Source organism: Carcharhinus amblyrhynchos, chromosome 1 (genome assembly GCF_965287045.1).
Source record: "Carcharhinus amblyrhynchos chromosome 1, sCarAmb.v2.hapA, whole genome shotgun sequence".
NCBI classification, from domain to species: domain Eukaryota; kingdom Metazoa; phylum Chordata; class Chondrichthyes; order Carcharhiniformes; family Carcharhinidae; genus Carcharhinus; species Carcharhinus amblyrhynchos.
This window is the reverse complement of record NC_137324.1, coordinates 36,673,445-36,700,886: the sequence shown is the minus strand read 5'-3', so window position 1 is coordinate 36,700,886 and position 27,442 is coordinate 36,673,445. Positions and strand designations below refer to the sequence as shown.

Below are 27,442 nucleotides of genomic sequence, written 5' to 3'. Positions count from 1 at the left end.
CTCTATCCTCTGACGGTCCTCATCGCTATCCGCAAATCCACCAACCTTTGTGTCATCCGCAAACTTACTAATCAATCCAGTTACATTTTCCTCCAAATCTTTTATATATATTACAAACAGCAAAGACCCCAGCACTGATCCCTGAGGAACGCCAGTTTTCACAGCCCTCCATTCAGAAATGCATCCTTCCACTGCTACCCTCTGTTTTCTTTGACCGAGCCAGTTTTGTATCCACTTTGCCAACTCACCACTGATCCCACGTGACTTCACCTCCTGCACCAATCTGCCATGAGGGACCTTGTCAAAGGCCTTACTGAAGTCCATGTAGACAACATCCACTACCCTACCCTCATCATTTATCTTTGTCACTTCCTCGAAAAACTTGATCAAGTTCGTGAGACACAATCTCCCCTTCACAAAACAATGTTGCCTCTCACTAATACATCCACTTATTTCCAAGTGGGAATAAATCCTGTCTCGAAGAATCCTCACCAATAATTTCCCTATCACTGATGTAAGGCTCACTGGCCTGTAATTAGTCAGTATCCACCAAAGAGAAGGACTTGTTGGATGATGAGCCTGGAAAAGGGTATACAGATAGTTTGAGTCATGTTGAGGTCAAAAAGGAGGTAATGGAGTTCTTGAAAAACATTAAGGTATTCAAATCTCCAGGGCCTGTTGGGATATATCCCAAAATACTGAAAGAAGCAAGGGAGGAAATTGCTAGGGCCTTGAGAGAAATCTTTGTATCCTCACTGGCTACAGGGGAGGTCCCAGAGGATTGGAGAATAGCCAATGTTGTTCCTTTGTTTAAGAAGGGCAGCAAGAATAATCCAGATAATTACAGGCCAGTGAGCCTGAATCTGTGGTAGGGAAATTATTGAAGAGGATTCTTTGAGACAGAATTTATTCCCACTTGGAAATAAGTGGATGTATTAGCGAGAGGCAACATGGTTTTGTGAAGGAGAGGTTGTGCTTCATTAACTTGAGTTTTTTGAGGAAGTGATGAAGATGATTGATCTTGAATGTTGTCTACATGGACTTCAGTAAGGCCTTTGACAAGTCCCTCATGGCAGACTGGTGCAGAAGGTGAAGTCGCATGGGATCAGGGGTGAACTGGCAAGGTGGTTACAGAACTGGCTTGGTCATAGAGGACAGAGAGTAGCAGTGGAAGGGTGCGTTTCTGAATGGAGGGCTGTGAAAACTGGCGTTCCTCAGGGATCAGTGCTGGGACCTTTGCTGTTTGTTATATAAATAATTTGAGGAAAATGTAACTGGTTTGATTAGTAAGTTTGCGGACAACACAAAGACTGGTCGATTTGTGGATGGTGATGAGGACCATCAGAGGATCCAACAGGATATAGATCGGTTGGAGATGTGGGTAGAGAGATGGCAGATGGAGATTAATCCGACAAATGTGAGATAATGCATTTTGGAAGATCTAATCCAGACAGGAAACGTGCAGTAAATGGCAGAACCCTGAAGGATATCGATAGGCAGAGGGATACAGGTCACTGAAAGTGACAACGCAGGTGGAGAAGGTAGTCAAGAAGACACATGGGATGCTTGCCTTCGTTAGCCAGGGCACTGAGTTTAAAAATTGGCAAGTCATGTTGCAGCTTTATAAATCCTGACTGCTCTGTCAATTCAGCTTCTCAACTGAATCTCCACACTGTGTGCACTGAAGAAGTCCCACTTGGGAATCTCATTAAAAACACAGGCTACGGGGCCTATTCGCACTGGAGTTTGACAGTTCTGGGACTGTGCGCATGCATTGTGGCCCCAAACCGTCAACCTCCCATTTGCTGGCCAGTGACTGGGATCCTGTAGTGCTGTCCCTCCAGCAGCCCCCACAGTCTGATCACGACCACCACAAAAATTCCCAGGCCAGCCCTGACCCCTCCTCCCCCTGTCCCAGAGCACCCTCATGTCCGGGCTCCACCCCCCCAGTAGTGGCAATCCCCCCAACCACCCACCCCCCCTCACCCTGGCAGACCCCCCTCTCACTGACTCTCCCTCCTGGGGTCAGAACCCCCCTGGAGACAGGCCCCCGCCCCCCCTCCCCAGCAGACCATCCCCCAGGCTGCCCCAATCGCTGCCCTCCCTCCATCCCAAACCAATTGTGTCTGCAGAGTGACAGCAGGATCTCCTATTCCAGCAACCGCCCCTAGGCCTTGCCCAAAATAGGCCCCACCCCCTTGGCACTGCCCAACGCCCGATGGGCAGTACCAAGGTGTCCCCTGGGCATGGGCACTTTGCCCCTTACATAGAACATAGAACATTACAGCGCAGAACAGGCCCTTCGGCCCTCGATGTTGCGCCGGCCAATTAAGAAAAAAGCAATGACCCTCTAACCTAAACCATTCCCTTTTCCATCCATAAACCTATCCACGGACCTCTTAAACACCCCCAAACTTGGCGCATCTACAACTGCAGCAGGCAGTGCATTCCATACCCTTACCACCCTCTGGGTAAAGAACCTACCACTGACATCCGTCCTATAACTACCAACCCTTAATTTAAAGCTATGTCCCCTCATGCTATGCCCCCTCGTGTCAGGGTGCCCATGCCCAGGGGTCACCATCCCCCCCACTGCCTGAGCTTGTCGTAGTCCCCAGTTATCCTCCCTTCATTCTGGTGGGGTCTCCTGCTAGTTCCCTGAACATGGGGAGCTATTCTGAACCCCACTGGAATGAAGTATTCTTGGTGGGATGGAAGATTCGATCAGGATCTGAAAGGTCCTGATAATTACCTAACATGCATATTTAAAACAGATTTAATTTACTTATCTGCCTTCCTGCTGGTTTTCAGTATGGTCTGGGAGATGTGCATGGGTTCCTGGTGCAGATGTGCAACTCCCACCGTAACATGGCAGAAAGGTTGCGGGTCGCAATGGGAGAATCGCGGCTCACATGTCCCCAGCATTAGCCTGGGCCTTTGGATCTTTATTCCAATGATATTAACACCATTCCCCATAGAATGCAGCAATGTCATCAGGCTGTCCAAACAACCAATCACATGAAAGGATTTTCACAGACTGCTACATAAGCCCCCTCCCTTGCCCCACCCCCAGACAAACTGGTAAATAAAATCACTCAAATAAAACCACTTGTAATTCTTTTTTACATATCAAATTGGAATATTCACATCGGATAAAAGTGGAAGCTAAAGTATTCTGAAGGAACGACATAAATTGAATGACAATTCAGAAAATAAATCTCTTAATTAATCATTCATTTATCAGAACTGCACGGAGTCAGTTCTGCTGTTCATCAACTTTTATTATTCCCATCGCCATTAAAACCTGGAGTGGAATTTTCCCTTCCCGCCCACATGGGAATCATAGCGGGCGGGACACAAACCATGCAAAGGCCCATTGACCTCGGGTGGAATTATCTGGTCTTGGAGTGAGCGCTGTCAGAAAATCCCACCCTCTGTACAACCAACTGGACAAATTTGAAATTTTCACTTGTTTCAACAATTGCCGCTTCTGGGGAGGGTGGGTGGGCGTAGCTTCAGAGCTGCTTGTGTGGGAACAACTGAGTGGCAAACAGCAAAGTGAGGGTTTCTGCACAATACTGTGTGAGCCTGGCATTCTGAAGCTGCAGTCAGGTTGACAGGGCCAAAGAGGCAAATGCTGACAGATCAGCAACATTCTCCCACCCTCCACACCCACACAAATTCTATTCCAATATAGCTCAGTAAGGTCACTTGGTACACAACAGGAATTTATGAGAAAGATCAAAACATGAAATGGTTCAGGATAATTTTGGTGAGGGAAACCAGCATATACAACTTCTGTCCCAATTTATTACTAAAATAAATAGTTTCTTGCTTCCATTTACATCTGTGTTTGAGTCTAAAACCAACAGCTTGTAATGGCAGCCGTCCATCTTATAAGACAATGGGCAGAATCTTTGTGTCCTGCCCACCACAGGAATCGCAGCAGGCAGGAGGTGCGGACCATGGAAAAATCCGTTTACCTCGGGTGGGATTTTTCTGTCTTGGGATGAGCTGGCTGGAATATCCTGATTTGTGCCAAGGTGGTCAACGCTGTTAGGAACCCCACTCTAGCATAGCAGTCTCTGCCAGATTTGCTGCAGAGGAAGATGGTAAGCTGAGAAGGTGTGTGATTTGCTGGCCTCTGCTTTGTCTGGGCTCTCTTCTTGGTCAACTGAGCTTTATGTTTCTGCTCACCTTTTCGAATACCCTTCTAAACAGCTAGCCTCCAGAGTTCACCACCATCAGTGGTCATCTCTCAGTGTCAATGTTGGCCACGTTCTTATTTTGCTCCCAGGTGTCATCAGTTCCATATTTCAGGAAACATTCTCTGTCGATGAGCCGGAGGGACATGTCAGCTGCAAAGAAAAGAAGGGCACAATCACTTGTTTCCACAGTGGATTTAAAAGAGTTCTGATGTTGCCCTGTCATAGCTGACCTTATCGATCATGTTGTCATGGAAAGAGGAGATCATATTGAGCAGCTTCACTGGGAAACCAAGTTTCTCCAGCAGTTAAAATTGAATTATAATTGGTGGGAGGCTGAATGTATCAGAAATCCAGTGCTGGTAAGATCACGAGAAGTGAGAAATCGGAGGTGACCCGAATTTCTCAGCTTCTCCTGTGATGATGGGGAGGCCAAGTCAATAAAATCATGGCCAGAGAGTGAGAGTTCACCTCAGGAAACAGTGAGAGCAAAGGCAGAGAGCAAGAGTTCACTGGAGAGAACAGCGAAAGCTGTGTGACAAAGGGCAGAATTTTCCCAGAATTTGTCAGACTGCCAGGCCTGTATGGGTCTCCAGACGCACTGTTGGGTTTTCAACCCATTTTGCGAGTCACTCTGACAGAAAAACGTCTGGGAATATGGTTGGACTTTAACCTGGTGTTGTGAGACTTCTTACTGAGTGAGAAGGTGCCAGTTGAGCTGAGCTGCTGCTGGCCCATTGGCTTCACAAGAGTTCTGGAGCCTCCTTGTTTGTTTACTGTTGCTATGGTTAACACAGCCACTGCTCCCGTGTGCACAGAAGGTGGGGGGGGGGGGGTTCCAAGCGACGCTCTGTTGTTCCAGGGCAGGGAGGCTGCTCAGGAGTGGCGGCTCGGTGCTGATGGAGCAGGTGGTGTGTGACGAGTCTGCTGCAGCCCGGCTGACCGTTGGTCACGATGGAGGAGCCCGGAGCCCGGGGGAGGCGGGCTACGGAGCTGCCGGTCCCGCGGCCGGCTCGGCGGCAGCCAGAGCAGCCGTCAGGGACCAGGACGGATGTCCAACATTGGATGCAGCGCAGGCGGCAGAGAGGCCCAGCCGGGAATGTCAGGAGGATGTCAAGGTGCAGCCCCCCCAGGAAACAGAGCATGCGGCAGCGCAGGAAAACAACGAAGCCCGCCTTAAGAATAAGTGTCTAATCGGGAACTGGCTGGAACAGGTACTGCTCCTCAAGGCAAACACACCTGGGTGTGTCACTCCCCAACATCACTGTGCTTTCAGTCACCAAACACAATACTAAATTCAGCACCACTGGCACCAACACTTTCTCCTCCAGGTATCCTGTCAGAGAGGGCATTGGCAACCAAAGTGCAGAATAGAGCAGGAACAGGCCCTTCGACCCATCGAACGTGCGCCCACACATGATACCTTTCTAATCCAAAAACCTTTTGCTTCTACATACTCTGTGTCCCTCTATTCCCTATCTATTCATGTATTTGTCAAGATGCCTCTTAAACGTTGTGATTGTATCTGCTTCTACCACCTCCTATGGCAGCACATTGCAGGCACTTATCGCCCTCTGTAAAAAGAAACTTGCCCCCACATCTCCATTAAACTTTCCCCTTTTATCTTAAATCTATGATCCCTACTAATTGACATTTCTACCCTGGAAGACTCTTGACTCTCCATTCTATCCATGCTTCTCATAATTTTGTAAACTTTTGTCAGGTCACCCCCTCAGCCTCTGACATTCAAGTGAAAACAAACCAAATTTGTCCAATCTCTCCTCATAGCTAATACCCAAAGATGTGCAATGCAAGATTTTTAAAATTTCTTTATGGGATTGGGCATCACTGGCTGGGCTGGCATTTATTGTCCATCCCTAATTGCTCTTGAGCTGAGCAGCTTGCGAGGCCATCTGGAATCATATGCAAGTCAGACTGGACACAGTCTGGACATACTCTAGTTGATGCTGAATTAGTGTCTTTTAAATGTTCAGCGTGATCTTCTTGATCTTGTATGCTATGTCACTATTAAGAAAGCCGAGGATACTGTATGCCTTATTATCCACACTCTTCACCTATCCTGCCATCCTCTATGACTTATGCACATATATACCCAGATCCCTCTGTTTCTGCATCCTGTTTTGAGTTGATTTTTTTTTATATATTGTCTCTCGAAATTCATCTTACCAAAATGAATTACTTCATAGTTCTTCACATTGAACTTCATCTGCCATTTGTCTATTCATTCTACCAACTTGTCCATGCTCTACTTATCCTCTTCATAGTCCGCAGTGCTTCCAATTTTGTATTATCTGCAGATTTTGAAAGTATGCCCGATGTACTAAGGTCTAAATCCTTAATATACATAAGGAAGGGCAGTGACCCCCTTCTTACAACCTGAAAAAATATCCATCAACCACTACTCTTTGCTTCCTGTTGAAATGACACCTCAGAGGCCAGTGCCCCTTCATCAGATTCCCTTTATTTACAAATTCTATTCTACTCATTGCGTGCTTCAGGTACACAGTCAGAATCCAGAGTGCTAGGAGATCTGACACTCCCATTTTTATATACAGGGGGAGGTTCCCTAATTGGCGGGTAATCATTATCTCAATCAGGGAGTTCATACACCAAGAGGCCAACCAACCTCATGGGCCTCATTGAAGTCATTACACCTATTACTCAGCCAATTTAGGATCCATGTTGCTGCTGTCCCTTTATTCCATGAGCTATTACCAGACTGCAGATTGACGCTGAGGTATAATTGAGAAGGACCAAATTGCAGGAATATACCATCATCCTAAAAGTTCTCAGTGATGTCAGATGCAATGGTCTCTGTGACAACCAGCCCCAGAAGCACCAGTCCTCTCCAGAAAGCACAGGCATGCTAGAGCCATACTATTTCTGTTCTTCCCCCTTCTGTTATGGGCCACCTTGTCCTGCAAGAGTCAGGGAAGAATGTCATTCACTGTGTGACAAAGTGTTTGGGTAATGTGCTTGTCATTGGTGAACAACAGATGGTATGAGGAAAAGTGGGGATGGAGAAGGAGGGTGGCGGATGAGGCTGGCTGCAGTGGTGTCTGTGAGAGGATTAGTTGGAAAACCTGAATGTTCTTTCAACATTCATTATTATATTTCTTCTGGCACTAGTACCAGATCTTCACATCCAGACTCTGGGAATTGCCCGCTCTGGCCACCTGCTCCTATTCCTTCTTTAGGTTGCTCAATGAGGGGCACCTGGCTCCCTTTGGAAACATGCACCAGAATTCAACTGCCCCATTTGCCATGGAGTGGGCGAGGGGCGGACTGTGGAAATGTCCGTTGACCTTGGTTGGGAATTTTCGATCTTGCTTGAGCCAGGCCAAAAAATCCCTCCTGTTGTGTCTCTCCTTCCAACCTCCTGTAGCAATGCCTCCAGTGCCATTTCAGAAAATCTCAGAGCCCTCACTCCTACTGCTCTACTTCCTGCCTTGTTGTAACTATCCAAGTGATTCACAAGATAGTCTGCAACATATGCTACTCCTCTCCAAAAGGAGCTGGCTGACTCAAGACCATACATTTCAGCTGGAACACATACTGGCCACATACATTACTGAGCCCTTCATTAAGCATGATGCCAGTCAGCAGCATGAGACATGCTTGCTGCCTGCTGAAGTCATTTAGATTAGCAGGCAAGGCAATGTTTGTCTGCTGGCTGCCTCAACAAGACAAAGCAGATGGTGAATGAGCAGTGAGACTCCCAGGTCCAAACAGGAGCGTAGACAAATGTCCTCCCGATATATCTCATTTCTACTATTCCCCACCCCTGCCTCTTTCCCGAAAGGTCCCCTCCCCCCCACCCCTGCCTCTTAGCAATTGTTTCTCCCAGTTTACACTGCTCGTCAGTTGAAGGTATTGATCCATGCTAGAATGTCAAAGGTATCAATTTCTCTCCAGTATCTTGCCAGGCTCTTTTACTCTGGAAAGCCAGGAGAAGTAAACTGGAAAGCAATTGGTTTTGATGGATTTTGGGATGCCCTCGGGCTTTGAAATGCTCCAGCAGTGCAACTTCTTTCTTTGATTCTTCTGAAATGTAGTTGTATTACGGAGGATAGCCTCTGAGTTCTGAGAATAGCCGTGTTTCATTTTTACAGGCAACTTTAGATAGCATAGAATTGACGGTGCATTTCACCACTTTTAACTTTCGAATGCTCAGATCCTGGCTGCAAAAGCACAAGATGACGGACCACACAAACGGTTCTGAGGGGCTGTGTTAAGGGTTTCCTCTGTCCGTATTATTCATTACTCGTGGAGCAGGACACTTTTGTAATAACTTTTATTAAAATTAGTTGATGACACCACTATATCTCTCACTGACAATCAACAGGGAGATCAAAATGGCAATATAGGACTGTCAGCTGAGACAAATGTAAAAAGTCCGATGGGACTCGTGAAAGAAGAACATAAATTACCTCAGTGTCCTGATCAATGTTTGTCCATCAATCTTGACCAACAGAAGTATTTTTTGCCGCTCATTCATTGCTGTTTTTGGGGATCTTGTTTTATGAAAATGGTGTGCTAAGTTACCTGCAAACTTTGTTTGGGACACTAAGCTACATTAAAGGCACAATCTAAATGCCAGTTACTAATGCTGATAGCACACCTTGAAATGTGTGTTAAAGGTGCAGTATACATGCAAATTGCTGTTGCTATTTTATGACAATGGCTGCATTTCTACAGTAATCCATTGGTTGCAATGGGGCATCCTGAGGATCGAGCAAGGCTCATTATAAATGTGAGTTCTTTGAACCGGCACCCCAAAAAAAATCACGTGAGATTTAAAAGCACCTCTGTGGCAATCAAGTGAAATTCTCTATCAGTGATCGCTATTATCTTCATTTAATATTTTGTTTAACCTGGCGAATGGCAGCCCTTTGCCTTCTTGAAATTATGTGCAGTTATTTTGCTTTGCATCGAATGATTTAATTAAGCTTTATTTCCGCACCATTCCTCGTCACAAATCAAAGTACTCAACATTGAAACAAATGCATTAAGTGCAGGACTTCCCATCCTGGCTGAAGCAGAAATAGGCCAGCGCAACCTCCTCCAGGAAAGACCAACAAGCCCAGCAGTTTTGGGGGAGGGAGAAGACTCACTTTTTTTACAATTGTAGCTGTGGTATCCTGGTAAATTCGTAAAGATCTTCAGTTTTTTTAATGAATGAGTGTCAGTTAGTGATTGAGTGAGTGGACGGGGGAGTAAGCAAGTTGATAGGCATTTGGGTTGGGTGGATAGTCAGGTTAGCAGGGCAACTGGATGAGGACGGTGGGAGGAGGGAGAGTTAGGTTGGGTTGGGTTGGGCTAGGAAAGGGATTGGGATTGTCAGTTATGGTGTTCAATTCTGCTGTAACGCTGGCTATTTTCCGAGCTAGATCAGATATTAAGCAGCGTAACATTCCCTGGATAAATATCCTGATAAGTTCCACACATCAGCTTCAACTCTCTGACCTTGAGCTCAGTATTGGGGACACTGACAGAAAATCCCAGGCAGCACAAACCAGTTCATTGAAGTTTAACCTTCTTGAGCAATTTCAGTGTATGTGCACATGAAGGGACTTCTGTACGGCGCTGACATATAACCTAAACTTACTGCTCTAGGTATTGAGAAATTTGAGCCAATGGGCAAATGTTCCCATAATTTTTCAGAGTGTCCAGCTCTGATTGAGACCTGACATATATCTCTCCAGTTGCACTGCCGAGTTTAAACACCAGATCTTGAGCTACTCTGACAAAAGAAAATCTGAGGGCGTGTTTCTGGCGTCAGTCAGGTAGGGCAGAACCTGATAGAGCCGGCTGGGCTGACAGAGATCTTTAAAAGGCCACCTTTAAGATCAGAACCCACATTAAACTTCCTCCAGTCCCATAAGCCCCCGCTACAAACATATGGGGGGTTCTCCCACCCCTCCACAACCACCGCAGCAGTCTTATGGCCACTCTTTCCCTCAATGTCAGGTTTCCTCCCTCAATACCCACACCTCCCCGCAATGCCAGGTTCTCACCAAACTTCAATGCCAAGTTCATCCTCCCCAAACACTTTGTTTGTTACCCCCCCCCTCCACACACCCACCCCCCCAGAATTGGGCTTCCCATAAGACACACCCTGGCACTGCCCCCTGGCACAGGCTGTCACTGACAGGTTGGCGCCATCATGTTAGCACTGCCAGCTTGACATGGGTTGGCACTGCCAGATTGGCCATGTTACCAGCATGTACTGGGGCATTGCCCAGTTATGTCCCTCTCCCATATACTTACCTTGGCGCACCCAGCAGGATTCCGTCGACTGCTTCACGTTCTTAAATAGCGAAAGCCACTCAGGAGGGTTCAAGCTAGTTTTGCCAGGTGGATGGGACACAAAGCAGTAGGATACAGAAAAGAAGATTGAGAATAGGACAGAAGTTAAAGAGAACACATTAAATAGTAAAGGCAGTATCAGTGGTCTTAGTGCCAGACAGATCAGGCAAAAGCACGATAAGGAGCAAGGGAAGTCCAGATTAAACTGCATTTATTTCAATCCAAGAGGCCTGACGGGCAAGGCAGATGAACTTAGGGCATGGATGGGTAAATGAGACTATGATACTATAGCAATTATTGAAACATGGCTAAGGGAGGAACAGTTCTGGCAGCTCAATGTTTGAGGGTATAGATGCTATCGGAAAGATAGAGCAGGAGGTAAGAGAGGAGAGGGAGTTGCACTTTTGATGAAGGAAAACATCACGACAGTACTGGGAGGGGATATATCCAAAGATTCGTCCTCTGAGTCTATATGGATAGAACTGAGAAATAAGAAGGGGGGAATCACTTTGATAGGGTTGTACTATAGGCCTCCAAATAATCAGCGGAAAATTGAGGAGCAAATATGTAAGGAGATCACAGAAAGCTCCAAGAAAAATAGGATGGAAGTAGTAGGGAATTTTAACTTTCCCAACATTGACTGGGACAGCCATAGTATTAGAGGCTTGGATGGAGAGAAAATTATTGAGTGTATTCAGGAGGAATTTCTCATTCAGTACATGGATAGCCTGACTAGAGAGAGGGCAAAACTTGACCTCTTGGGAAATAAGGAAGGGCAGGTGACAGGAGTGTTAGTGAGGGATCACCTTGGGACCACTGACCGTAATTCCACTAGTTTTAAGATAGCCATGGAGAATGATAGGTCTGGCTCAAAAGTTAAAATTCTAAATTGGGGCAAGGCCAATTTTGATGGTATCAGGCAGGAACTTTCAAAAGTTAATTGGGGTAGTCTGTGGGAAGGTAAAGGGATGTCTGGTGAGTGGAAGACTTTCAAAAATATGTTAACCAAGGTTCAGGGTAAACACATACCTCTTAGGGTGAAGGGCAAGGCTGGTAGAAGTCAGGAACCCTGGATCACTCAGGATATTGAGGCCTGGTCAAGAAGAAGAAAGAGGCACATGACATGCATAGGCAACTGGAATCAAGTGAATCCCTTGAAGAGCATTGAGTGTGTAGGAGTAAAGTTAAGAGAGAAATGAGGAGGGAAAAAAGGGGATATGTGCTTATTTTGGCAGATAAGGCAAAGGAGAATCCAAAGAAATTCTACAAATACATAAAGGGCAAAAGAGTAACAGGGAAGATCAAGATCAGGATCAACAAGGTCATCTATGTGCAAATCCGTAAGGTGAGATCCTACATGAATATTTCTCATCAGTATTTACTGTTGAGAAAAGCATGGATATTAGGGTACTTGGGGAAATAAATATATTTACATATAATAGAGAAGGAGGTGCTGGAAGTCTTAAAGCGCATCAAGGTAGATAAATCCCCAGAACCTCTTGAAGTGTATCCCAGGACACTGTGGGAGGCTAGGGAGGAAATTGTGGGTCCCCTAGCAGAGATATTTGAATCATCGATAGTCACAGGTGAGATGCCTGAAGATTGGAGGGTGGCAAATGTTGGGCCTTTATTTAAAAAGGGCTGCAGGGAAGCCTGGGAACTACAGGCTGGTGAGCCTCACATTTGTGGTGGTTAAGTTGTTGGAAAGTATTTTCAGAGAAAGAATCTGCAGGCATTTAGAGAGGCAAGGACTGATTAGGGACAGTCAGCATGGCTTTGTGAATGGAAAATTATGTCTCACAAATTTGATTGAGTTTTTTGAAGGGGTAACCAAAAAGCTAGATGAGGGCAGTGCAATTGATGTTGGCTACATGGACTTTAGTAAGGCCTTTGATAAGATACCACATGGTAGGTTGGTGCATAAGGTTAAATCTCACGGGATCCACGGTGAGGTAGCCAAATGGATACAAAATTGGTTTGCTGACAGAAAACAGAGGGTCATTGTGAAGGGTTGTTTTTCAAACTGTAGGTCTGTGACCAGCGGTGAGCCTCAGGGATCAGTGCTGGGTCCACTGTTATTTGTCATTTATATTAATGGTTTGGATGAGAATTTAGGAGGCATGGTTAGTAAGTTTGCAGATGACACCAAGATTGATGCATAGTGGACAGTGAAGAAGGTTATCTAGGATTGCAACAGGATCTTGATCAGTTGGGCCAGTGGGCTGACGAATGGCAGATGGAGTTTAATTTAGATAAACATGAGATAATGCATTTTGTTAGATTGAACCAGAACTTAATTAATGGTAGGGTGTTGGGGAGAGTTGTAGAACAAAGAGTTCTAGGGGTATAGGTTCATAGCTCCTTGAAAATGGAGTCACAGGTGGACAGAGTGTTGAAGAAAGCATTCAGCATGCTTGGTCAGAACATTGAGTACAGGAGTTGGGACTTCTTGTTGAAGTTGTATAGGACATTGGTAAGGCCGCACTTGGAAAAATGTGTACAGTTCTGGTCACCCTATTATAGAAATGATATTATTAAACTAGAAAGAATGCAGAAACATTTACTTGGATGCTACCAGGACTTGATAGTTTGGGTTATAAGGAGAGGTTGGTTAGACTGGGGCTTTTCTCTCTGGAGCGTAGGAGGCTGAGGGGTGATCTTATAGAGGTCTATAAAATAATGAGGGGCATAGATCAGCGAGATAGCCATATCTTTTCCCAAAGGTAGGGGAGTCTAAAACTAGAGGGCATAGGTTTAAGGTGAGAGAGGAGAGATACAAAAGGGTCTAGAGGGGGCAATTTTTTCACACAGAGGGTAATGAGTGACTGGCACAAGCTGCCAGACATAGTAGTAGAGGCAGGTACCATTTTGTCTTTTAAAAAGCATTTTAACATGGATAAGCTGGATATAGCGGAACATGGGCCAAACGTGGACAATTGGGACTAGCTTAGAGGCTAAAAAAGGAGTGGCATGGGCAAGTTGGGCCTTTCTGGGCAGGAACTTCATTATGTCACCAGCTAGGGGTGGGGAAAATTGGAAAACAATGTCTTGCCAGCGAGAATCTCGTTTCCTGACTCTCGTAGTACTTTGCGCCTGCAGTTCTCGCTGACAGCTAACAGGTGCAAAGTCTTCTGCAATATGTGTGTGCACATGTGAGTAACACAAAGCCAGAAAACGACTCCCTTGATGCTTGAAGTGGAAAATGTTCCATTCTTAGCGCTAATGTGATAAGTTGACGACCGAAATAAAAACAAATATGCAGAAAATACTTAGCAGCTGTGAAGAGAGAAACAGAAGTCATGTTTCAGAATTATAATCTTTCACCAGCACAGATGCTGCCAGACCTGATGAGTATTTCCAGTATTTTCTGCTTTCTTTTCACATTGTTATTGCTTTTGTCGAAAAAGACAACTGACAGGCTTTGGATAACGGCGCTATATTTTTCTCAATTGACCACATTTTCAATGGGAATTTGCTCATGTTTGAATATTCTTAAAACAACAGCACAGATTCCCTTTGTTGTACTTCACTGGCCCTCTGTGGCTGCTAATGGACATTTAGCTGCAAAGAAACAAGCAGGTCATTATAAAGAAACAGCTGCTTTGTGCTCATTTCTCCTTAGCAGTTCAGGTAGTTACAATTGCACATAATTGTGGTGTCATTTTTGGGATATAATGACGATCAGGTTTATGTTTCCTTCAATCAACACCTATTATTTCACTGCGAGTCCATGTGAATCACCAAAAGAGAGTTTTGTGGCAACCAAGTGAAATTGTAAAACAGAATGCTAGTCTTTCAATGTAATAACTCCAAATTTAACATAATTAACCAGTATTATCATCATTTAAAGCTTTATTTACTTAACCTTGCTGGTCAATGGCATCATTTTATTTTCTTGGAACTGTGCAGATGTTTTGCACCGCACTGAATGATTAAAGAAACATTTATTTCAGCATGTTCAGAAATGTTCGATATTACTGATTGCCATGTGGATGGAATTATGTATAATTTACCTTGTTACGAGAAATTTCAATCAGCAGTCTCCAAGGAACTAACATAAAGTAAACAAATATATTTATTAGTCACAAGTAAAGCTTACATTAACACTGCAATGAAGTTACTTTGCAATTCTCCTAGTTGCCACAATCTGCCCCTGTTTGGGTCAGTGCACCTAACCAGCATGTCTTTCAGACTATGGGAGGAAACCGGAGCACCCAGTGGAAATCCAGGCAGACGTGGGGAGAACGTGCAAACCCCAAACAGACAGTGACCCAAGCCAGGGATCGAACCCAGGCCCCTGGTGCTGTGAAACAGCAGTGCTAAATGCTGTGCTACCATGCCGCCCACATCACTGACAGTGCTCTATTAAGGCCCCATTATCCGTGTACATTCTTGTATTTCAGCTGCCTGATTTGAATCGCTCCATGAAAACAAAAGCAGAATATTTATTTCCAGTTATTAATGAAAGTAATATCTGTCAATGGTATTGATTTAAAGTTAAAGACAATGGCCGAGTCGTTAGACTGCATTGCTGAGGCCCCAGAATGTGGGCACAAACCCGTGAATGGAAGTGCACAAACTGCCAAATTGGATAAGGATAAACAAGAATCTTAGAATCCCTTGAGTGTGGAAGGAGACCATTCAGCCCATCGAGTTTTCACCGACACTCCAAAAGACCTTCTCTGCTGCCCTATTCCCGTAACCCCAGAGATTTCCCATGGCTGATCACCCGAACCCCCACACCTTTGGACACTAAGGGTCAATTTAACATGGCTAATCCGCCTAACCTGCGCACTTTGGACTGTGAGAGGAAACTGGAGCATCCGGAAGAAACCCACACAAATATGGGGAGAATGTGCAAACTCCACAGACTGTCATCCATGACTAGAACCCCATCCCTGGCACTGTCAGGCAGCAGTACCAACCACTGCACCACCGTGCCGCCCTTACCAAATTTCCTTGATCTTTGTCTATGAAAATAAGCATCATAACATCTAATTGTGGTCCCTGTTCCAATGTCACCTTGCCCTGGGACAGTTGCATCATTGCAGAATGTACTTAGGGAAATGCTCCTACTGAACACTGAGCAACCAAGAAGATAAATAATATGTCAATGTAGTAGAAGGTGAAGTGCTCACCACGACTAACATGAAAGGTGCCCCCCACCCCCCCGCAACCACCACCCATTTTTCCCGACATTCCCTCCCCAATCCCACTCTCGATTCCGATCCACCAGCCCTGATCCATGATCTTCACTCTGTTACTCTGACCCTCACTGAGCAGTGGCCTGATTTGAAAAAGACTTAACCCACCAACAGACCACAATGGATTTGCCAGTTTGATTGGAATGAGTTTGAGGCTGTGAGGTTGAGAGCTTTAGGGAAGGAAATCCCCTGACCTTACCCAGACTAGCTTACAAGTCATACACAGTAACATGGCTAACCGTCCCCTCTGGTTTTCAATACAATATATGGAGCTGAGCATATAATTCCAGGATTAGATTCTTCACCCCTCAGCGCACCCATAATAACAGAGGCATATCCATTGATTGAGCAGAAACTTCCCTCACAGTACTTCCCCATAGTCATATATGACATGAGGCATTTATGAAACACCTCTGCCATTTATTAATCATTATCTGCAAACTGACAGTCTCCTCTCAGACATTGCCACACTTTAAACAACCGTCTTTTACTGATGTATTGTAAAATACTTCCACTGAGGAGGATGGATGGGAAGAGCTTCCTGGTCTGTGGTGAATTACTGATTACAGAGTGCCCTGAGTGAGCTAAAAGCTGACAGGACACTTAGAATACTGAAATTAGTGATGTTACCATGTTCTGGAAAAGGAATGAAAAGGTCAACTAGGCATTCGCACCTAATCATGGGACATCTAAAATCTCAAAGAACAAGTGAGTGCATGTGGATGCCAGCTAATGACAGAATTAGGGCACGGAGCTCCTTACATTCAATTAGTCTAATAGCACTCACTGTCTGAGTCTACGAAAAATGTTCACTTGACATTTGAGAAGAATTTTTAAAATCTTGACTTTGCCACAAGATGTCGATGTATCGGTGCTTTGTCTTTGTAGATTTGATTTTATAATCTCAAATTCAGCTAAGTGGCAAATACTGATCATTAACACATGATATGAAGACTGTGGTGAATGCTCTTCTGGTGCAATTTAATACCCATTGACCTGTTCTTCAACTCTGATTTTAGAGAATGTCAGCTCCCATAGATGAAGCTGACGAGAAGACCACTTCAAATGCTTTAGCATTCAAGAACGGGCACAAAGGTCTAATCACCACTGAATACTTGTCACACATGTCTGACTTAACCACATATAGAAAATCATATCCTCCTCCAGTGGGACCTCCAGAACGGGAAAAAGGTAACTATTAATGGAAATGAGAAATGGATTTTCAGAACATTTATTCTCACTGCAATTCTTTATGAACTTACATGATTGGTTGTTATGTACAAAATTTAGTTCAGTTACTGTATAACATGCACGGCATTCATGTGAATATCAATTGAGTCTACGCACCTTTTGTTTACATTTTAGTAAATCAAATAAAAAAAAAATCCATTTTTCATTGATTTCCAGTTGATTTCTGTCCTCTACCTGTTGATAAAGATAGTTGAGTGATCATTTCCTGGCCTGTGCTAAGTTACCCCAATTGCAGCCTATTGAAATAAGTCAGAAGAGGCCATACACCTTCCCCAGATACCCTTATTTACAAGCTCCATTTAAGTTTATAGAGTGTTACAGGTTCTGAGTCAGCATCTGGAATACCAAGAGACCTGACATTCCCAATTATATATACAACAAAGGCTCCCTGATTGGACAAGCAATGAGGAGCTTCGTACTCTAAGAAGCCAACCTCAATAGCCTCATTTAAGTCATAAATTTATTGCGCTGTTTTAATTGGTTTCAGTCGTGCCAGACAAAGGAAGAGGGAAAACGATAGTCAGGAATCCCACTCCCGATTGCTGCTGGTGATCTCTGCTCGACCCTAATTTAAATACCGAAATTAGATGTGTGCTGGTTCCTGAAAAACTGACACCAGCCACAGTGATGGGGGAAATATGCCTTCCACGCTTAGCTAATTGTTATAACCTACTCCTGTACTACAGCAGCAGCATCAAGCCATAACTCTCCTCCAGTGCTGATCTCTTAAGTACATGGCCAATCTTTCCAGATGTCAGAAAAAGTCTGTAACCTCAGAACATTAACTGGCTTGTCAAATGACTCCTGGTCCTGTGCAATAGGGAGGCCCATTTTGTGTCTTTGATGTGAGAAGTTTCCAAATGAAATATCTGACTGTATATTTGGAAGCTAAATTTTGAATGCTCTTGAGCTTTGAACTCATCATTGAAAAATACAAATATACATTTGTAAAGAGAATGAAATGGTAGATTTGTTGTAATGCTAATGACCCAGTAATCCAGAGGCCTGGACCACAACATCTGAGACAATTTTAATTGAAATTTTTAAAAATTATCGCAGTCCATGGTGGCCATGAAGCTACTGGGTTGTTCCTTACAGACTGTTACTTACCCAGTCTGGCCTACACATAACTCCAGAACCACAACCATGTGGTTGACTATTAAATGCTCTCGGAAATAGCCCAGCAAGCCATTCAATTGTATCAAACTACTCTGAAAAGGTCAAACAAGATTTGAAATCAGAGAGGCCACCTAGCATCAACCTAGACACTGGATACAACAAAGGAGCACCTTGACCCGTCAACTCTGCAAAGTATTTTTCACACACTTCTGGAGAATTGTGTAAAAAATGGAAGAACTGTTCCACAGACTGGTCAAGCAACAGTCTGACATAGTCATTTGGGCTGGCAGTGGCCTCATGGTATTATCGCTAGACTATTAATCCAGAAATTCAGTGAATGTTCTGGGGATCCGAGTTCAAATCCCACCATGGCAAAATGGTGGAATTCAAATTCAATGAAAAAATCTGGAATTAAGAATCTCCTGATGATCATGAAACCATTATCAATTGTTGGAAAAACTCATCTGGCTCACTAATGTCCAGAATTCCCTTCCTTTAGGGAAGGAAATCTGCAGTCCTTATCTGCTCTGGCCTACATGTGATTCCAGAGCCACATCAATGCAGTTGACTCTCAACTACCCTCCAAGGGCAACTAGGGATTGGCAATAAATACTGGCCAGCCAACAATGCCCACGTCCTATGAATGAATTAAAAAAAAATCACTGAATCATATGTAACAGGCAATATCCCAGGCACCACTATCCCTGGGTATATCCCGTCCCACCAAGAGGACAGACCCACTAAAAGCAGCGGCATAATCAGAGAGTGAGTTTCCCTGGGAGTCAACAAAATTGACTCTGAATATCACAAATGTGGCAACAAGTCAAAGATGGGCAAGGAAACTTGCTGCAATTACTATCAATTTCCCTCTTCTATTGATGATTGCACAGCGTTCAGTTCCATCTGTAACTCCTCACATAATGAAATAGAACATGCCGGCTTTCAGCAAATCTAGACAATATTCAGGCTTGAGCTGATAACCAGCAAATAATTACTGCACACGTGTCAGACAGTGACCATCTCCAACAATATAATCGTCTCTTCTTGACATTCAAAATCACCACCATTGCTGAATCCCACTCCTCAGCATTATTATTGAGCAGAAACTTAGCTGAACCAGCCATAGAAATATTGCTGAAATTCTCCATCCTCATTTGTGACTGGGATTTCCTGGTGCCGTTGAAAGGGAATGGAATTTTGTCTGGAACGCCAAATTTTCCATTCTTGTTTGCAACCAGTCCTGCTACGACTTGACTGGAGAATTCTGCTCATCTACTTGTTTTGTATTCATTTATGGGGTGTCAGCATCGCTGGCTAGGTCGGTGTTTATCACTCTTCCATAATTGCTGGTGAGAAGGTAGCAGTGATCTGCCATCTTGAACTTCTGTAATCCATCAAGGTCAGGTTAGCTCTGATTGTGTTTTCCGGATTTCAGACTCCTGATCTAAAAAGATTCCACTTCAGGGGACGCAGCTAGTGATGTAAAGGGTCAGCTCCCTCTGTGAACCACGCATATGCAAACACTGCCCCATCGCAGTTTTGTCCCCACTAAAATAGGATATATTGTGTTCAGAGATAGGACATCGAGTTCGTCATTTTCACCCGAATGAACAGCCTCCCCACCATAGTAAAAATTGGTACCTTGAACTATACATTTAAAGTCCTGACTGCAGGGAATAACTTGCCTGGAGCTACTTTGTCAATCTTGTTCATATTCCTATATAAGAAATTAAACTGCAATATATATTCCAGCATTTATTGTTAATTGCAAGATTCATATCATAAGCGTTGCTAAGATTAAGTTGGCTGTTACGTATGCTTGTGCTACACATGCTATCTCCCTTTGTTTTTCATCCAGGAGTAAAGAAACAACTTGTTGAAAAGTACATGTATCACAAAATAAGGTAAGTGGGTTCAAGGATGGGAGAGGAGAATTCTACTTATCTGAGATATTAAAATTTACTGTGCTCCCAATACCAAGCCCAACTCGCTTCTCCTTTGAGCCATATTCCACCCCAAAACTCCCTTTGATAATTTTCAGTCCTGAACTGTTAATATTCTGACCTTTTCAAGCTTGTCTTCCAGGAACTTCATGGTCGAAATGGTTAAAACCGGTAACTCTATCGTTGCATCATATGCCAAAAAAAGGCCAATTTTAGGCTGTGATTCTGGTTATGATAATTACAAAAAAGGTTAGTTAATAACCTTTTGTAATTGTAAGACAACTTTTTTTTTAAGGAATGTCTGTTGGGAGGGTTGTTACCATAGAGGAGTAATGTTACATATGTTGTGATCTGACCCACCCCAGAACTGCCCTCTATGGACATCACACTTTCTCAGATTCACTTGTATTCTCTTGGCTTATTAACTTCAGATCCGAGCATCTTGTAGGTTTACAAGGATCCCAATATTAATCTCAATTCTGATATTGTAGAATACTCAAACCGAATAATGAACATGTGAGCACAATGTGTATGGGACACTAGGTCTGACCAAATGGTCTGCTAGGTTACTCTAGACACAAAATGCACCAAGCTGTTTGATGCATCAAATTGTTTGATTCCATCCAAACTGATTGATTCAATCCTCCCTAACCAGAAACACACACACACATGTGCAGTATGCTGCTTTGATAATCATTTGGTTACCAAACTCTTTGGGCTTAGTTTTTACTGAGTCAACATAATTTGTGAGCCCTTTAAAAATGGCAGCAGTCCCAGTTCTGGGATTCCCAACTCCCATTCCCAACTTGTCTGATTTTTGGGAGAATGGCTAAAGGATGCATACTGGTTCCTATCACCTGACACTCCTGATCTGGCTGGCTCCATTGTGGAGATAGACACGCCCTACTCCTCTGCAATTTTCATGGACTCAGATCAGCGGTTTAAAGAGTTGAGGCTCAGAGAAATTGTCTTGACTTCATATGGGGTTCTTTTAAAAGGTGAATACCTCATGGTCCCAAGCCAAGGTGAGCCTCCCTTCCACCTCTCCCCGCCACCACCACCCACTTCCCAAGGTCCCTCATGCTTGTTATACCAAGCTATGGCACCTCTATGCCCATTGAGCCAAGCCTCATTATATATACTTAGCTGAGAATCCAGATATCCATTTTCTTGTTGGAACAGCCAAACCCTAGAGAAAAGTTTGCTTGATTAATCATTCTGGTTCTCACTGCAGTCAAATAAACACAAGTTTAAATGGTTTCAATTGCCTGTGGGTTTTATTATTGATGCTAGATGATTGACATATGTCATTTCACTACAAGGCATTTTCTAACACAGTGGAAAGTAATGAATGAATAAATTTGTTTAATTTTTTTTAATACATTCAAATGTCATTATAGGTTTCATTGGTTCTGTATAGTGGACAGAGGGTTGAAGGTTGTGGAAGTGCTATAGCTTGACATAAGGGGTATGGGGGTCATGTAGAGTAGGTGGGGGGGGCATGTCCTGAAATGTGCATGTGAGTGGCATGAATAGGGCATTGGAAAAATGAGAGTGTGGGCTGAGGGGTCTTTGTATTTTTATTTTAACTGGGGTGAAGTCTTACAGCAGCGAGGCGGGCCTTTTAAACAGGCTGCCTCTGCACCCAGTAACCTGTTTCTGCCACCAAACTTCTTCCTGGGTCAGGTGGCCTGGCCTCAGCCTACACCTGGCCACTTTGAAATGAAGTCCCACCTTTGTGAACACTTTCTCCCAAAGTGGACAGGCTTAGGAGGGAATGTTCCCGACTCTTGCTACCCACCTTGAGGGCAAAATTCAGGCCTTTTTTTGCTGTAAAAATATACTTTATTCATAAAATATCTGAAAGAATATTACAACACATTTCGAAATAGCCATCACACAAAGTGCACTATTACTCAAGTTTTCTACATAGATCATGTTGCATTCTGAGGTGCATCAATACAAGCAAAGGAACATTACAGACATTTCAAAATGGTCAGGGCAGCACACCGAAAGATAGTGACTTTTGCTACCAAATAACCTGGTGTTGTGAGACTTCTTACTGTGTTTATCCCAGTCCAATTCCAGCATCTTACATTGGTTCAGAAAGTCCAATGTTATTTAAGTTGTCTATGCAGGTCATGTTGTGCTCTGAAATGCTTCAATACAATTGTGATAGATGCAGTATTCACAGCATAGATCTAGTCTTTTTTCCCCCCTTTAAGGCGTTCAAGTTCAATCACAGTTTATCAGTACAGACATGTGCATTTTCAAATCAATCTAAATCATTTATTTCCAAAACTTTAGTGTAGAAACTGAAATCACATCAGAGGAAATAGACCATGACACTTTTTTGCTACCTGATCTTTTCTCCTTAACACGGCACTTGGAATATTTGGAAAAAAATAGAAAGTTATCAGACTGGGAATAATGCAGCCAAGCGTGGATCTATAGCTCAGTCCAAGTCAACTGATTGAATGGCTGGCTGGCTGGCACACTGCTGCATTCATGGAAGAAATATTAAGTAAGACTGTTTTGTCCATGCTTTTTCTTTGTTAGTTATCAACATTCCATTTCTGGAAATAATTTTCTGGGTCATTATTGAAAACTATTAAAAATGGAAAACAATATCTTCCTTTGGAATTTCAACAATTTCTTTTCATCCTGATTGGGTTTCTTTCAAACTGTTGTTTATATTTTATCATAGCAACTTTCTCACTAATTTAGGCTCCCTATTAAAATCGAAACAAGTACCCAGCCTATGACTGGACACTCAATACGAATTTCTGAAATTAGCTAGGAGAGTGAAACTTGTAAGGGTTCTTTGTGTTGGGTTGAAATAACAGTGAAAGTTTAGATTGTTTTTTTTTATTACTGTAACATCATATAGTTTGGTGAGTAAAGTTGTTTTCAAAAAAGCTAGCTTGGAAACGTTAGCCATAATGCACATCTGCTTTTGTTAAATTTCTTCTCATGTATTGCCCCCTCTGACACAAATACCTGAGGTGCCACATTTTAGATGGCTTAATTGAATGACATTTCCTCAGCTTATAATGAAACTTGACTTTTACAGACAGACTTCAGTCCAGCAGTTTTGTTTCATCCGGTGTATGTCACCATGTGTAAACCATATGCGGCATGTGAGAATTTTGGAGGCCTCTTGCTGCCCTGCTTCAGTTCTCTGTGCTTTTCCATCCAATGCTAGTGGTAGACATGTACTTAATGGTTGATAAAATGCTCAGCGAACCTTTTGCTAAGATCCTTCTCTTGTACCATACTTTCTTCACATTTCAGCAAGGAATTATTCGATGCATATGAAGCTTCCATACCTTCCCATCTGATGGAATCATTGTCTGTGACAGGACGTGACTTCAAAGTGGAAGGCTTTAAGTCTGTTCCGCGTCCTCCTACTATGGTAAGCATCTGAGTATAAAACACAGATTTATTTAGCTTCATGCCTCAATACCTGGTACAAATAAACTAAGGAAAGTCCAGCCATTCAAACATGGAAAAGGCAGAACTGTCTAGCCATTTGGCACAACACTTCTTGAGAATGCATGTGTGCAATGAAAAGGGAGGGTTGTCAAATAACATTTCTCACAGAGTAGTCAAGAAGAAAAAAAATTGAAGTAAAACTTTAACAGATTATAAACAATAATAAATATCTCACAGCAAATGCTCTACAACCTGTTTAGAATGAAAAATGTATCGAACAGAAATATTTATAGAAGGTTGACTTAGCTTTTTGAAGCCTATTTATACTTCACGATTCTTCACTTCATGAAATACTGTTTATCTTCATTGTACTCTGATGCCTGATTGAACCAAGAGTAGAAAAATCATTCATTTCATGTCTTATGTACAAAAAACATCCCTAACCCCTGAATGAGGGTAATTTAATTTGTAATGTTATACTTGAAACTGGAAAACCTATTCTTGATTGTGAGTGTGACACTTTTTAATTATTTTAGTTAACTGCTGATAAGCATTATTTTGTTCTTTGTTGCTGAAGCTGATTTAGTCTTTCTACAAGTTACTGCTGAATTTATGAGTCTGAATTTTTAGGATGGTGGGGGACTTTCCAGAAGGGAAAAAACAGTTTGGAGTAATATGCTTATATCCCTGTTTTACTGGTGTTCCATTTTAAATGACACTAGACCAGTTTAGATCAGTATTCCGTTTCCCTGGGGAACACATTCCCGCTGATTGTTGAGAGCCCCGCTGCCATTTAACACTTAAACAAACATCAATTGGCACAAAGCGGGACTTCCGCTCTTCGTCAAGAGGAAGTCCTGCCAATCTGATTGGCTAGCAGGTCTCCAATCCCTCCAGCAACAACGCTGCAGAGGCCGGAAGAGGCATTGCATGAAACTGTGAGAGCCTCAGTGCCGGGAATAGATGCCCAGGTAGGTGTCAAGCGTCATAGAGTGGGAGATAGGGAAAGCCTGAAGGCTTGTGCAAGGGGTAATCAGGATCGGGGGGCATAGGCCAGAGGGAACGGTGTTGGATGGAGATCTGGAGGTCACTGGGCCTTAAGGGGTGGACTTTCCCATTCAGGGTGGGGCTATTGATGGAGGCACACACCTCCCATTCTACCCCCGCTCCACCTTACTGCCCAACATCAATTTTTCTTCATTTCCAACTTGTTCCCCCTCCCCTGAGCTTTCATCTACCTGTCAGCCGAGAAATTGAAACTGGGTGCAGCCTTTAAGTGGCCATTAATTGTCCATTTAAGGAACTCATTTTGGACAAGGGCAGGCTTCCCATCCGAGGCTCTACTCACTTCAGCGTAAGATCATTGCAAGTTCCTACCCATGCAATTTCACACTCACCCAGCCTCAGAACCCACTGTGGTAGGAGTTTAAGATTTGGACATTAGAACTGGATAAAAATGAAGGCTACCAAATTTCCAATATTCTTGACTCCAGCTCCAATTCACTAAGCTTTTGCTGGTCTGTGAAAATGTAGCTTCCTACAAACAGCTGGAATGTAAAGCAAACAAGGGTGTTTGTAAAGCACCATGGGCACAAAATGCAGAAAACTGCACATTGGCATCTCAGGGACTGCTTTGTGGATGAGAACTTGAGATGCCATAACACAGATATATCCAATTTCTGTCATATGCAACCTAGCTATAAAAAAAAACTACAAATGTTGGACATTTGATAATAGAAAGCACAGATTTTTACCAGTCCTGAAAGAGAAAGGTGAGTTATCATTTATGCTAAGGCTCTAGAACATAATGACGACTGATTCATTCCTGCTTCCTTTTCCATTATTTGTATAGTTAACAATGATAGTCTTGTTTAATGTGCATCTATGTGTCTTAATATACATGGATTAAAGGCAAATGAATAAATGTTTTTCAATTTCCTATTATTTAAAACTAACCATTTAATAGAGCTTTTAATTATCAGTTTGTGTTAGCATTTATTGACAAGACCTGTTTTGTGGTCTAATGTATGAACTGTTAATTATAGAACCATAATTACAAAACTGAACAGCCGATCACGATCTGGTCTGAAAATTCTACGCAAGTACAAGTAAGTCTATTTTGTTTTGAGGGATGGGAACATATTAACAGCTGAAAGGAATCTATACAATTGCATTTGTATAGATTGCATGTGTGCAATATTTAATGGAAAAATTTACTACATAGGATATAAATTTAATTGAAAACATAAAAGGGCTGAATCCTGTGAACAGTGGTAATCGTTGCGTTCCTAATTTCTTACCCTAAGGTGGGACTCCACATTCTTGGCCTGGGCCTCCAAACCCAGGAATCTTTGGCAATCAAGAGTGTACCTGTTCTGGGAGACCTCTGTTGCGTTGTAGATTCTGTGCTGAATAGCATATGAGATCCTAAGTAATCATCAGGGGAAGCCAAACCTTACCCTCTTTTTTACAGCACTAGCTGCCATATTCCAGTAAGTAGAGAGCCCAGAGGTGCCAGAAGTCATGAAGAGATGGTTAAGAGTATAAATACGTGGGTAAGGGCGGGTAGGGTGGCAGGTAAGTGGGTGATGTGGTGGGAGTGCATGTAAGTAGGCAAGGGGTAGGATGCCACACAGATGGATGAGACGGTAGTTTAAAGTTTATTTATTCATTAGTATCACAAGTAGGCTTACATTAACACTGCAATGAAATAACTGTGAAATTCTCCTAGTCGCCACACCGGCGCCTGAGAATTTAGCATGGCCAATGCACGTCTTTCGGACTGTGGGAGGAAACTAGAGCACCTGGAGGAAACCCAGAAGACATGAGAAGAAAATGTAGACTCCACACCAACAGTGATCCAAGCTAGGGATTGAACCTAGCTCCCTGGCGCTGAGAGGCAGCAGTGCTAACCGTTGTGCCACCATGCTGCCCGGGTGAGTCCAGGAAGTCAGGATTCGGGTGATTGGAGGTAGGGGTGTGTGTAGTTGGGTAGTAGAGGATGTAGCTGAGCTGTCTGGGGGTTCAGCTGCGGGGAGATGGGTGGGAGAGTTTGTGAAAGTTTTAATCCTTCTAAATTTTTCTGAGTAATTATTCTGTTAAGTGAGTATGAACCATTTGAAGTCTGTGATTCAAAGTTTTGGAAGGTTCCAGACAGGGGTCTTGGCCATCAGAGGTTTAAACCTTGCGAACAGTTCCCACGTTGTCAATCCATCGGGACTTCCGAAGAGTCTCCCAGTGTATCTTGGGGTGAGGGGGGGAGGGGGTACATTCAGCATACGATCAGAAATTGGAAATTCTGGACATACATCCCATAATGTTCAACTGAAAATTTCCACTTGATAATTAAGGATAGGGCAAAATTGTGAGATTTGATGTTGCAAAAATATGGTTTAGTACATTTTAAAAAGGGGGAAAAGTCTGAAATTGAATTCTTGATTCTAGCATTTTATCATCTCTGAACACATTTGCAGAAATATTTACATAAGCTTAAAAATTAATTTCCATCTAGAAGCAATCTTGCTAAAACTCGTCTTTTGAATTGGATTATGCAAAGCCAGAGTGAATGCCTCATGTATCTAGACCAGTTAATTCGGAATTTCTGCTCACACTGGGCTCTCTGTTTTAACCTGAATCCCTGTGTGGTTGAATATATGTGTTCCATCTGAAAAGGAGCTGTGTATAGTTAGAAATCTCACTGACAGCTGTAGATTTACGAGGCAGGGGGTATAGAGGAGGAGGCCAACACTGACAGCTGCTTGACGCTTGTTAGAACAGTAATGGAAAAAAATGGCTAAGCTCGGACGGTTATTTCAACAATCATATCTTGGATTTAACTAACTGGTTCAATCCAGCTATATTGAAGATTTATGGATGAGTGATATATTGCAGCTCTTCTGTTGTTTTAGAGTCACATACTGAATATTAGAAAACATGTGACTATTGAGGAGAAAGA

At 43.2% G+C, this 27,442-nt stretch overlaps 1 protein-coding gene across 2 annotated transcripts in view; it reads left to right on the top strand.

The window, feature by feature from the left end:
- Positions 1–5,097: 5,097 nt before the first annotated feature.
- Positions 5,098–27,442, top strand: part of spag8 (sperm associated antigen 8) — a 40,659-nt gene continuing 18,314 nt past the window's right edge. For both annotated transcript variants that reach the window (XM_080209108.1, XM_080209188.1), the window contains exons 1-5: positions 5,098–5,419; positions 16,759–16,930; positions 19,968–20,013; positions 23,347–23,467; positions 25,533–25,595. In XM_080209108.1, the coding sequence (XP_080065234.1) occupies positions 5,105–5,419; positions 16,759–16,930; positions 19,968–20,013; positions 23,347–23,467; positions 25,533–25,595 (717 nt within the window). In that variant the 5' untranslated portion in view covers positions 5,098–5,104. The remainder of the gene's footprint in view (positions 5,420–16,758; positions 16,931–19,967; positions 20,014–23,346; positions 23,468–25,532; positions 25,596–27,442) is intronic.